At 29.9% G+C, this 14,218-nt stretch overlaps 1 protein-coding gene across 1 annotated transcript in view; it reads right to left on the bottom strand.

Moving 5' to 3' along the window:
- Positions 1–14,218, bottom strand: part of LOC142324522 (protein amalgam-like) — a 423,072-nt gene that overhangs the window by 126,715 nt on the left and 282,139 nt on the right. The window contains exon 6 of the mRNA XM_075365350.1: positions 3,663–3,760. Coding sequence (XP_075221465.1) covers positions 3,663–3,760 — 98 coding nt within the window. The remainder of the gene's footprint in view (positions 1–3,662; positions 3,761–14,218) is intronic.

Genomic DNA, 14,218 nt, shown 5'->3' with positions numbered 1-14,218 from the left:
CCATTGCTCTCTTTGTGGTAAATATAATTTTTTTTTCACTTTACAAATGTTATCTTTTGTAAATTTTAACAAGTAGTAGTACTCACACCAAACTTTATTAAAATTTTTATCGGTTCAACTTTATATGATTGCTCCAACAAAACAAGATTATGTTAAATTAGATTTTCTTTAATTTCAACCTAAACATTTGCCGAATTTTACTTTATTTACATAACAATAATAGCGTTTATAACACTTGATACGCTGAGTAATTTGGTGGATTAAAATAAAATACTTTTACTCTGCTTAATTCTTGTTAACTCTTACAGTTAAATTTAATTTATTCACGGTAATGAACGCAATTTATACTCTAAAAGAATTTTACAAATTATATTACAGCTATTAAGGAAACTTATCTCCACACATGAATAAATCTTCTCGACCAACTAGCGTAAAACTTACTAGTACCGACAACTAATCGACCACCGTCAACTCTGCACGCTGGTTCAACTAGTTTATTGCTTCACTAACGACTGACCACATCTGATTGTACCGAATCTACTAAACCGATGGTTCATTACAAGTGAACCCTGGTTCAACTGAATTATAGCAATTGTAACACTCATTTGGATTGAATACAAAAAATAAACTACACTTTAAACTAGTGTTTAAATGAATTTAAATTCATTACTGATTATTTTTTAACATAATTTTACCAATTTTATCGTATGTATGACTTATTTCATTTAATTTAATTATATATATATATATATATATATATATACACACCATTTTCTCGGTACATTTATTTAAACGTATATAACAAAAATTTTGTAGAATTAAATCAGAGAAGAAAATCACATTAATCAGTTTATAAGTAAGAAAATATTTTATTTAGATCAGTATTTAATTATACATATATATCAGGTTAGGAATAAGAAGGTTAAAAAAGTAATTACTCCAGCATCTGCTCCACCAGATCAAGGTAAAGACGTTATGAACATTTTTAGAGCACATGTTATTTATTTATTATTATTTAAAAACTTAATTATTTTAAAAATAAAATCTTTAAATATGATAGTAGGAAGATCTTTTAAATGGGTAAATAACTTACTGCAAATCGCAACGGAAATGTAATGAGTTACTTTCTGGTATACGAAAGTATTGTGCTGAATTTACGAAATTAGTTTTATATACTGGTGTGCATGATGCATTGCTATTCTTTTCTTTATTTTTGAAATAAACGAAATTTGTTTTAGAAACGGTAGAATAGTAGTAAATGTAAACGCATATAAATAAGTTATAGATTTTAATTTATTAAAGATATCGATATATAGTTTCTGTTACATATATTATTTCAGTTATTTCCTTACAAATTTAATTTTCAGTATTTTAAATACAATTAAAAAATATATAGAGTTATTATTATCATTTATTATTGTCTAATGTGAATAAAAATTTATTTTTATTAGTGAAGTTTTGAAGTCATCAAAATTTCAATTTTCCTGTGGTATATTTTTATTGAAAATATAGAGGAATTTTTCATTTTATAAATACAAATACAATTTAATTTGTTCAACGAGGTTCACAGTAAATACATATTAAATTTGAAGTTGTTCTATGTTGTCATATCTACAGTATTTTTGTTTGGATGAATGTAAATACTCGCATCTATTATTATTATTATACGGTTCATAATATACTTTATCCAAATAGGAACCGTTTTTGTAACCTGGTAAATATTAAACAAAAATTATCTAAAAAGAGAGTAATCCTGTAACTAATTATAAATTTATTTATCTTAAACAGATATAATAAAAATAATGGCTTTTATATACGAAACAAAAATAAACATAGTTCTAAATAACCTCTGAAAAAGAAGATACACTTTCGTTAATATTCTTATTTAAGATATATATAAATTAAAAGTACCTTATTAGCTTAAAAAACGCAAATAATTCATTAGCTTACTTAATCTTCAATAAAAAAAAAGGTAACTACATAAAACAGTTTAAATATTTATCTGTATTCATATAATTTTAAAAACCTAAATTAAACTGTATACTTCAAAAAGTGAAAATATATATTTATTTTTAACTTAAAAAAAAAAGATAAGTATGCACTCAAAAGGTTTGATAAAAAAATGTAGCAGGTTGTATGGAAAATAAACTACCCGTATATTTTGTAATTAAATACCAGGTAAATCAGAGGTGTAGATAATATTAAAATCACAATATCAGTCGCTACTGAGGCACATATTTTACTTTAAATCACCAAATTCTGCATTAATTTGGCTCGTCTTTGTAATCGATTCAAGAGTTGATGAGATTAGCCGTTCAGAAGTTCTCGTACAAACGGCCGTCTGGAAAGAAACAGAATTTACCGCAAACTTGAATTATGAGTAAACAAACCTATATTTTAATCCTTAAAATTTGGCTTAAAAGCTGTTTTGTAAAATCCCTGGCTTATAAGTTGAGGAAAGAATATGGCTGAGAAAATCAGGTAGAGAGGAATGGATTTACCCGAGAACCTTAGTTGAGTGCTATTTTATTGATAATTTCTCCTAAAGAAGGGAAAAGTCCTAACGCGGTTAGAATAATCTTAGTTAATATTACCCCAAAGGCTCAAGACTTTTTCAATTTTAAAAACTTCGTATAGGATGTAATTATTTTAACAGAACGAATATCAGTCATGGAATATAATGATTTTTCTCGTATATCTCATGTTCTCTGAGAGTAATTTCTACTATTCTTTGGTATTCCAAACTCAAAAGGTATTTCAAACTAACGGCAAAATCAATTACTCTTTACTAATTCATCCTACTTTCGGGATAAATGAAATATTTTTCAATTAGATGTAGCTTTTTTTTTGTTGAGAAGTATCAGATTAATCTTTTTTACTGATTATTAGAACTTTACAAACAATTTTTTTTCTTGTCAAGGATACTCTTCCTTTAAGTTGCGTCTAGAAAATCTTATCTGTTGATAAGTTTTTTCAGGAAATATTTCATTAATCACGAGTTCACCCTCCTGGAAGGATTTCTAAAAGTTTCTTTAGTTCACGCAACGATATTACTACAACGATGTCGGGAACTAAAAAACAAAAGTTAATCCATAAAGATATTCATTCATCTTTATAGTAAATATTAATAATGTAATCACACCTAACGGTCAGGAAGTATTCAAATGGAAAATAGGCTGATCCAGTAATTAATACGCTGATCGAAAAAGAATGAAATTGATTAATACCTTATTACTAATCTTCTGTTCACAGTATCAAGTATACAATTATTTTAATGAAGTTAAACAGTGAAAACTCTTGAGTTATTATGAATAGGGAAAGCTGGCTTAAAATTATTTTCGTTAAATGTCAGAACCTTAAAAAAAGATGATCTTTCGATTCAGATAATTTTTTAAAAATCCGAATGTATTAAGTTACAACCAGGATGATTTATTTTGTTACTTGAATGTTCACTTAAGGAGCTGATAAGTATCTGATTTTAAAAAAAAGAATGAGCGTGAGTATACCTCATACATCTTACTTCACAAAAAAAATTAGAAGATTTTTATTTTAATAGTTACTCTATATACTTTTTATTTATATAATCTATTTAAATAAGTACGAAAATGATAGTAAATGAAAAAAAAATTGTGCTGTTACAATGAGTAAATTGTATTACTTACCTTTGCTGGAGGATAAGACATCGACGTACATGATAGATTTGTAGCAGAACCGACTCCAGCATGAACCCAACTATTTCCTACCGAAACCTCTGGGCCATCTGGAACAATTAAAAGAGTTAATAATATTTTATATAATTTTTAATGGTTAACATGAGAATTTTACTTGAATATATTCTGCTTATATTTTTAAGTATTAAATTAAGTGAATATTTTTTTATAAAGATAATATATTTACAGATCTAAACTATATTAAACTATAAACATAGTTTCGCGCAATTTGGAAGGTGGTATTTAGTAGCGAGTGAGGGAATTATAGAGCTGCAGCATCTGTACGGATCTGTATCTTCAATCAATCACATGTGTGAAGACTCAACATTGCCTTATAGCATACAAGCGATACATTCCCATCGCTATCACACATGCTTTCACTGTACTCACTCACCAATACAAAACACACCACGAGGCAAAGAAAGTAACTACTGCGCATCAATCAATTACGCTTACAAAATTTAGATTTTCTGTATGTTCTGCTTCTTGCTTGTAACTGTCAAAATACTAAATTCATAGAGAGTTACATTCTTTCGTGTATTAAATTAAAATCGAATTTTAGTTACATACAAGAAATTATAACGGGTCTTGAAATGATGAATTATCAGCGTATTAAGTTTTTATTTACTTTTTCGAAGATTTTTAATGTAATAACAATCAAGATAATTTTAGGTTGTTGTTAAAGATGTAAAGTATGAGGATAAAGTAAAAAATAAAGTGCGGCGAAGGAAGTGGGAAAGGAATGTAAATGTTTAAAAATATAAGGAAAAATGAATCGGCTAAGATACTGGTTGAGAAAAGAATATCTTCTGAATAAAATGGTGAATGGAGAGAAGAAATGAATTAAAAGGAGTTCATATGACTTAGAGATACTTAAAAGGTGTAGATGATATGTTGTTACGGTTGCCTTGGTATCCGATGTAAATGTTATTTTTTATTGTGAACCTAATTATCTACTTGTTCAGATTAAGAATTAATTTAAAGCTTAACGATTCAGTTAATGTAGCTGAAATCAATTCATTATTATTGATTATATAGCTTTTAATACTTGCCTATTGAAATATCAAGGAATATGAGAACATAATAATAAATTTTAACTGAATAATAATAACATAACATAACTGAATAATAATAATTTAACCGATTAATAATAGATTTTAACTGAATTCAGAAAGAATAGGTTTTGAATTGTTTGATCCCTATGTATAATACTGATTTATTTACTCCTTTTCCGATAAATATACATGTACGCTCAATTAAAACTTCCATATTCCTTTCTTCTACAAGAAATAGATTATACAGGGCATACTAATAATTTTGAGTAATAGTCAAACATTACTTTTTACCAAATCCTGATTTCAACAATCCTTTTTTAAATTAGTGAGAAAGTTACTTCTCCCTGTCAGTAGATTAAGCAATTAACGCCCTCAGAAATAAAAATGTTCACGTATGGACTTGCGGTTATGGTAAACAATGTAGTCATTATGACAGTATTGTAGGTGTACAAAAAACTTTTGAAATTTATGAATTTAAAAGAAAAAAAGTGTAATTCTAAGATTAGGATAACGCGCTAGTATTAGACTGGGTAAAGAATGAATGGGAGGAACATTGTCCCGAAGTTCTTCTAACATTAAAATATCTCTTAATTAAGGATAGTTTGTGAGAATACGAGAAAAATGTAAAAATAAAAGACTCAAGGACGTAAAACAGCACGTTTATATTCCTTTTTCATTTTTTCTTTTTTTTTTTGTATAACCTCCGGAACCACCGTTAGGTATCGCTTCAGAGGATGAATCATTTTGTAGCATGTGTAAAAATACCATGCCTGACCGGGATTCGAATCCGGGACCTCGTAATGAAAGACCGAGACGTTACCACTCGCGCCACGGAGGCCGGCACGTTTGTATTCCTAGTGGAATGCATCTTTACTCTAGCCGCCTGATAATGTTTGCTTTGATGTTGTGTTAATCGGTCTATCAAAGCTTGTTTAAAAAAAAATATTCGGAGAAGATGACAACTATAGTACATAAAAAAAGTCTCTTAATGTACTAAAAATTGGTTTCATGAAACGACTTCACTTGAAAGACGGGAAAAGCCTAGTGTCAATTTAATATGCGAGTGGTTTAAAGCAAGAAATCTTCGTGCAAAATAAAGAATTTACTCGGGACGTGCTTAAATAATGTTAATACTGCAGACAAAAATGAAGATGGCGCCCTGTGACAGGAAGAAGACGATCATGTTCTTCTCAGAAAGGAAGATTCAAACAATGATGAAGATTAAAAACTGGTGAGAAGTCCTTTAGATTTATTAGCATTTTAAATAAACTTAATGAACGTATGGTTTCGCTAAAGTAGCCCAGTGTTTTTTGTTTCAGATTTTCATAAAACATTTGTATAAGTCTATTTATCTATCTCATTGTAAATACAGTTTTCCAGATTTTGGAAAACAGTAATATATGTACAAGCCACACATAACATACACAACACTAATATGGAACTATTCTCAATAAATGTGTCAAATAATCAAATCTTTGTCCCTGGAGATTTTATTATAAGAATGGAATATACATCCTTCTGGTAATTATTCTGCACTTTCCTACGTATCCAACACATCCCATTTTCAAACATTTAAAAAAATTAATTTATTTTGTGAAATATATTTGATATTACAGTATATATACATATACTCTATGTTATATATATATACTATTATAGTGTATGTAATATTTGAAGGCGGGTTCCTAATACGCTATGGCATCCGATCCATTGCTCTTAACATCACTCAGCGTCTTCTGCTCACACCAGCAACCAAAATAGTGTATTCCAAAAGTTACATCAATTAATTTGCAATGACTTGCATCTATATAATTATGACGTCATTATTATAGTAACAAAATATGTTCTCGAAATTTATTATTATAAATAAAATTATTCATTCCTAATATTTTTTTCAAGAAGTAATTAATTAATTAATTTATTGAACGTATATGGTTTTTTTAAGCATTTAACTAAGGATTAGCGATAAATAAACAGTAATAATGATGCAATACAAAAATACATGAAATGAGTTGTTTATTTATTATCGCCATAATGTTAATATTTTCTTTGACACGGTGTACGAAACTCATTTTTAAATAGTACGTACACACCAATAAACTAATATTCTTTTGAGCTTTCTAGGCCTACAAATAACTACAAAATAAAAATATTTAATTGTACAAAAAAATACGCAAATAAATAAAGTGTTAAAGAAACGTCAATAAAAGTAATATAATTATAATCATTATTACATTTATTATTAAACAAATTATGAATACTAAAGATAGTAAGTCCCAAAGAACTTAATATAATGAACGTAAAATTAATTTAATCAATTAAAACATTAATTCGTACTATATTTTATAAACGTAAAACATAAAATGATTTCATACAAAATAATTTATATAGCAGCTGAATTAAATAAATACAATAGAATAAATAAATATTAGATGAAATAATTAATTAATACATAAACGACAAATTTAAATAAATAAATAATAGCCAAAATAAATGAATATGGTGGGATAAACAATAAGTGAATGTTGATATACGAATGAAAATATAAATGAATATAAACAATAATAAAAAAATAAAAATGGTACTAAATACAAGTCTGTATCATTTTGTAGTTCTTACTTTTTTTAGCAACCAGTAGCACGTGTTCCATATGCCGAGTTATAGGAGTGTTATTAAGGAGGCAAGTAGAGGCAACTTGCAGGCAGGACTCACCTTTAGATTTTACATGTACTATAGAAAATTTTATAAGGTTATTGTTTTATATTTTTATGAAATTTTTAACATTATAAATGACTTGGCTATGATAAGTTTTACTGCTTGTAAAAACAAACAGTAAAACAGATTTATTATAACTCTTTTCAGTGATTCATCTATGAAAAAGTTTGAAAGTTTTTCTACATTTTAAACTTGAAAAAATTACTTTTCAAGTACTTTATTTAGTTTGAGGTAGTATAATTGCAGTATACAGTAGAATTTAGTTTAATATTGAGTGAAGAGTAAAATTTTATAATTCCGCGGAAGACTAAACAATTTCGCGGAGAAATTTTTTTTACAGCTTTTAATACATTAAAAAACATTATCCTTCAATTATAAAAGTTTGTCAATTATTTTTTGGCCGGTTGTAAGATTGGTAAGACGTTTTATATTTACTAACAGTTAATAATTTAAATAGGCTGCGGAGTTTGTTTAACGGGAATGGCTGCAAGGGAGGTAAAATGACTACTATTTGTTTGGTTCTTACACTTTGGAGCGAACCAAAAAATCACATTACAGAGTGTTATTATTGTTTAATCAATTTATTAAATATCAGAATGTTGCGGATAATTTTTTTTAACTCGTACACAATATTAAGGTGTAATATACAGCTGAAGATTTATTTCCTTCATCATATCTGAATTTCTTTCATCATACTTACCTTAGAGCAGTTAAGTGGAACTTTTATTTTGTGTTTCTTCGTTCTCCTGCTCCCGTGGGCCGGCTCAACAATCAAGTATTACTCAGCCCAGGGGAGTGTCCTTGCGACTCTAATGAGCCTCCCCGCCTATTGGCAGTACGTCCGGCATAGCAGGTCGGCTCACCGGTTCCGGATCTTTTCCTTATTTTCATCTTGCCTCTGCCTCTAACCGCTAAGACCAGGGACACCGGGTCTGGCTATTCCGTTCCTGGGCCTTGCCCCAGCAGCCGGATCTTAGTCGTTATGTTTTTCTTTTTTGTAATCCATTTCCTTTGCTCTATAACCTTAGTCAAAATCTCTCTATTGTCAGCCATTCCTCTTTACCTCTCAGCATATACTTTGTTGAAGTTTCCGGAGTAATTTCTTGTATGTTATATCTTGTTTTTAGATTCTCCCAACGTGCACATTCAAACAGGTGTGGCAGGAAGTGTCCTCTTGACTGAAGTACACACAATTTGGGAGCTCCCTTCTTTTAAACCTGTGTAAGTACACACCAAATCCTTCATGACCGTAGATGAATTGTGACAGGTAGAATCCTACGTCGCCATGTTTCATCCCAACCTACGGTCCTATCACAGAAATAAGCTTCTTTGTCCACGCCCCAGTTGTAGCGGCGTTCCACTTCTCTTGCCATTCTTATAGCAAAAGAGTAGTCATCCCTGTCCATGCTCTCATAGATCCGTTTCATTTGGGTAGTCCGTAACTGGATCGGCGGTATCCCGGCCAGAACTTCCGCTGCATCCGCCAATACCGTTCGGTACACCGCCACGATCCTTAAATTCATTCGTTTCGGCAGTGATGTCATCATCTTTACATTTCTCTTGCTGTTACAATAAAATACAATAGAAGTCGCTGCTATCATCAATAGCTTTCTTTTAGCTGCTCTCGGTCCCCACCTGGCGCTCATCAGTCTACTCAGAGCGTTGACGTTCCGCTCCGCTTTATTGCATATTTTAATGAGGTATCGGTTGTATAACACATTTTGATCGGAACATACTCCGAGATATTTCACAAAGGGCGTTGTTTCTAGTCTAACTCCATCGATATTAACTCGTATTCTTCTAATCTTACGTCGGCCTGCCACAACTACGAGTTGCGTATTTTGTAGAGAGAGTCGTAGCTCCCTTGTCGCCAACCACATGCTTATCTATCTTATTCGTTTATTCGCTTTATTCTATTCGCCTTTTCCTCCACTTTATTTTCTGTGGAGCCATTAACGATCATCGCCGAATCGTCGGCGTACGCAACCTCAAGACCCCGTGTAAAACTTGGTTCCACAAGACAGGGCTTAGCAAAGATTCTTGGGGGTCCTCTCCATAAGTTTCCAAGGGGAAACTTATTTCTCCTCCTTCTGCTGGTGTCAGCAGCTCTCTACTCTGTAGGTAATCATTTATTGAGGCTCTTAGGTATGAACTTATATTTCTCCTCCGCATTTTTTCCAAGACGTTTCTCCAAGGAATGCTATTGAAAGCATTGCAGATATCCAGGAGGATCATCAATGGTATCTTTCTGGTCCTCCGGGTGCCCGCTCTACTTTTCTCTATCCACCTCACTACCTTGGTGAGGGCATCCACCGTGGATTTTCCCTTGGTGAACCCAAATTGCAGTGGCGCCCATCCTCCGGATGCCTCTAACTCAAACTGAACTGGTCCCGCCAAAAGCCTCTCGTATAACTTGCCGATCGTCGGCAATAGACATATCGGTCTGTATGATTATCGCTGACTTTATTTTCATTCACCTGTTTCGCGTTCAACAGAAATTTACTCACTTTCCATGTTGTAGGAAAATTTTCTGTAGTATTTAGATTTAATATGATGTTAGCAGTAAATCGCTTGGGGCTCAGTGATTGCAAGTTGTAATGAATCAAAATTACACCAATTTCTAGTCGTTAGACGAGTAAGAGTTTCAAGGTGGATGTCTTTTCTTATTCAGATCCCGTTGGGAATCAAGTGAAGAGAAAAAACTTGATCAAACATTATAAATCATAGGATATGTATAGATTAATTCTGTAAAGTTAGTATATTGTGATTTTCCAAATAACTCAAAATATTTCACCACTTTCACTTAAAATTAAGTAGATGTAGTTTCAGGAGTAACTTCAATTACCATTAATTATAATTCTTCATCTGTAACTTTTCAATTATGTAGCAAAAAGATCTACGTTGTTGAAATATATTTGCAGAAAAAAATTAAATTATTAATTTAATCTAGTTTTATAAAAAGTTTTTAAATTATAAATTAAATCAAATTTAAGGTAAAAATTCTATTCTAAATTTATCGATATCCATTATGTAACGTGTTACAAGAAATTCTAACATAAAATCTTAAATCTCTCAACACTTTCCACCAATTTGTTCAAATGAATTTAGTATAAGCAATAAAATTTAATCTCCATGAATAATCAATTGCAATACTATTAAATTAGAAAATTTAGTTCAACATATTTTAGTTCCTTCTTACTCTAATCTTCTTTTAAGATACTGAAATAATAAAATCAATTACGTAAAGTACGGAAAATACCACTAAGAAAGAATGGAAAGTCATTTCACAAATTTAACAAATTGTAGAAGAAAAACTATAGAAAGGTAAAAAAACACTTTGCAAGAATAAGTTTGAGATTTTATCGCTTTTTACAGCTGACGTTTCTAGAACACTGCGCTGGATGTTGGATGAATACGATTTTTAAAGCTGCTTGGTCGGGAATTTTTTTATTGTGAAATGTTTTTTTTTTTTTGGGATTACAATTTATAGTTACGGATGGAAAATTAGAGTTACATGTAAAGTAGATATCCCATTCGATGACATATTTACGTACATGTGTACATATGCACGCGGGCGCGCGCACACACCACATGTCACAGTTTTCTCTTTGATTTTGTTTGATTATTTGTTTTTTCTCAGGACTATCAATCTGACTTTAATAATAAGAATTACAAATTCTTGCTCGTAAGTTACGTTAAAAAATGTTAAAAAGAATTCTGTATAATTTTTCGTATTAGAAAAAATTAAAGCTCTGAAATCAAATTCATTTTTATTTAAAAATTTATCAATTTCTTTAGAAAAAATTAGAAACAGTTGAAAATTAGTGTTTTATATTTGAACAATCTGAATGTAAAATTACTGGGATATGTCTAGAAAAGCTTGCAACAATTTTTCACATTATGTATTTAAGTACATAATATCCTTTTATAAATTATATCACTTTTTATTTAATTTTATATGAATTACCTACAAATACATATAATAAAACAAACAAGCTATTTGTTACTATTTGTTGATTTTATTCCAAAGCTCCTTTTTTGCGAATTTGTGAGCGAAATATTGATTTAAAATAAAGTAATTTACAAATAATGTTGTAGTAGACTCAATTGAATGCCTAATCTACTGAGTAATTTTTACATTTCAGGTGTGATCACCATTTATGATAAATAGAATGACAACATAATCCATTCACGGTAAATTATTCTAACCCTAATACACGAAAACACACTGATTTTTACCAATCACAACTGAAGTACATAGTAGGATACCATAAAATTCCTGTGTAATCTTTTTTCTACTAAGAAAGTAATAAAAAATTAATGAATTCTAAAGGATGAAAACGGGATTCTGTAGGTTTAATGTGTAATATCAATAATAGTCTCTAAATTTATAGAAAAATAAGAGACGACCGGCTGACGGAGAATTTGAGTCAACAAATATTGTTCTAATATAAATAATTGGAAGGCTATAAATCAAAATGAATAAAATATTGGCAACATTATTCTAGTCATCTTGTCATCGAAACTGGATGACGATCAACTCTATTCATGTTTAGTTATCTATTGTCAAATCTACGTTACAGTACATGTATACATTTCATTCATGAACAAAAAATGTAACTACCTGCTGGTCACAACTAAATAAAATTTCATCAGATACCTTTCCTAATTATTATAAAAATCACTTAGAAATCTTACAATAATTTACATCTACATACAAACATATTTCGTGCGTCAATGTGCCTTAAGCATTTATTTTCCTTATAAAAGATTTGCTCCTGATATTCTAGGCAGGTATTATTGAAAATATTGATTATTTTTAGTCCAAAAAAAAAAAATTAAAAAATTACGTAGTGGTTTTTATAACCACTAAATCATGCCAAAAATAAAGAAAAAAATCAATTTTGTAAAAAAAGAAAAAACACTAGATTACTGTCACAAGAATTTCACAATATTATTGTTAAATGTGGTAATACCGTTTTAGTTTCGTATTTCGTAATATTTGGATATAATTATGAAAAAAATACATAATTTAATTAAATTAATGACCTGAAGTATGATAATGAAATTTACGAGCTAAATTATTTTAAATCTCCAGATACTTTTGGTTAGTAATTTTCAATGCGGTAATAGGATAGTAGCAGTTAACCATTATAAGATTGCGCACTACAGTAACGGTATATCGTATTGTTCTAGATATTATTACTAGTGTTTAGGGGGTTTAGTGGGCTGACAGGGAGAGAGAAATTGGTAAACCAACAGATAAGGGGTACAGTGTTGATGACTATGATTAGGTTGTTGTATCCAGAGGGTATACGTGAACGTGTGTGTGTCTGCTGGGAGTGTAGAGGAAGCTCTCCATGACCTGCTTAATGAACTGTACCCGACGGTCCATTAATCGTGTCAGCCAATTACCCTTCACCTGTACAAGAGTGTGTGTGTTTATGTGCATGCGTTATACGTATTTCACTACAAGGATCCCGACTGCCCTCACAAGTCAATTAACTACTAACCGCTCCACTGTCTGTCAACTTGCGCATATAACTGAAGTGTCATTTACAGACAACTTGATGGGAGTCATACCGTCTAAAGTAACAAACCGGAGATAAACAAGACTTTATTTTTATGTATTATTATAATAATATTAGTTTAAATTGCTTTAAAGTTAACCCCCAAAAAAATAAATGAAATAAAACTTTTTTTTACAAAACTTAACTCACAGATTACATTGAAATAATTAAGCGAGGTATATCATAACTATTTCAAAAATAATATACGGGTAAACATAAATATAAGAAACAATAAAATATTTCCAATTTAAGTAAACAATATATATATATATATATATATATATATATATGAATTAAAAGGTATTTCCTAATTCAAAATATCTACGATATGTGAGAATAAAGAGGATGAGATTGGTAAAACTAACTCAAATCATACCTAACGGTGCGCAAGGGATGGGAGGGTTGATGTAACTAACATCATACGAGAATGCTTTCATTTTTCTTCACTAGGTAAGTACTAAATACAACCGAAATGCTTGAAAATTCCTACATTTTATGTATTTTAGCCGGTCTGAGCCAGATTAAACGAGATTAAAATTAGAATGCTTTGCAAGCATATTCTACTATTCAATAAATATTAAATTAGCCATTAATTCAAGAGTTATTTTCTATAATTTTACATATTTAAAAAAATTTTTGATAAAAATAAAGTTTCATAAAGAAAAAAGTTTTAATTATTAATTCTTAAAATATTAATAAAATAAAGAAAAACAAAAGATTAGGTTTAAATTTTTTTTTAAAAGTATTAATTTATTTTTAAGACATTACGTAAGCTGTAAAATAAATAAACGAAACTGAAGTGCATAGTTAAAAACTTCAACGTGAACATTGCTTTGCTATGTAATGATTACGAATTTGATACGAAATCCACCTATCTAGGATATTTTCCACCTATCTAGGATATTTTGTGTAAGAAAAGGAAGAAGAATATAGAAAAAAGGGATAAAGAGAAAGAAGAAGAAGAAAAGAGGTAGATAAGGAAAATGTTAAGAGAAGGCTAAGAGGGAAGGAGACTATGGGTGATGAACTAGAGATACGGTAGTGGTCGTGCAGCAAGGAAAGACAGAGAGAGAATATTGCTAGATGAGAGGAAGGAGGATAGAATGTAAAAGGGAGGAGTGGAAGAGGAAAGACTGATATTACTGAATTTTAAAATGATACACCATAA

Source organism: Lycorma delicatula, chromosome 5 (genome assembly GCF_047948215.1).
Source record: "Lycorma delicatula isolate Av1 chromosome 5, ASM4794821v1, whole genome shotgun sequence".
Taxonomy (NCBI): Eukaryota; Metazoa; Arthropoda; class Insecta; order Hemiptera; family Fulgoridae; genus Lycorma; species Lycorma delicatula.
This window is presented reverse-complemented; position numbering and strand designations above follow the sequence as displayed.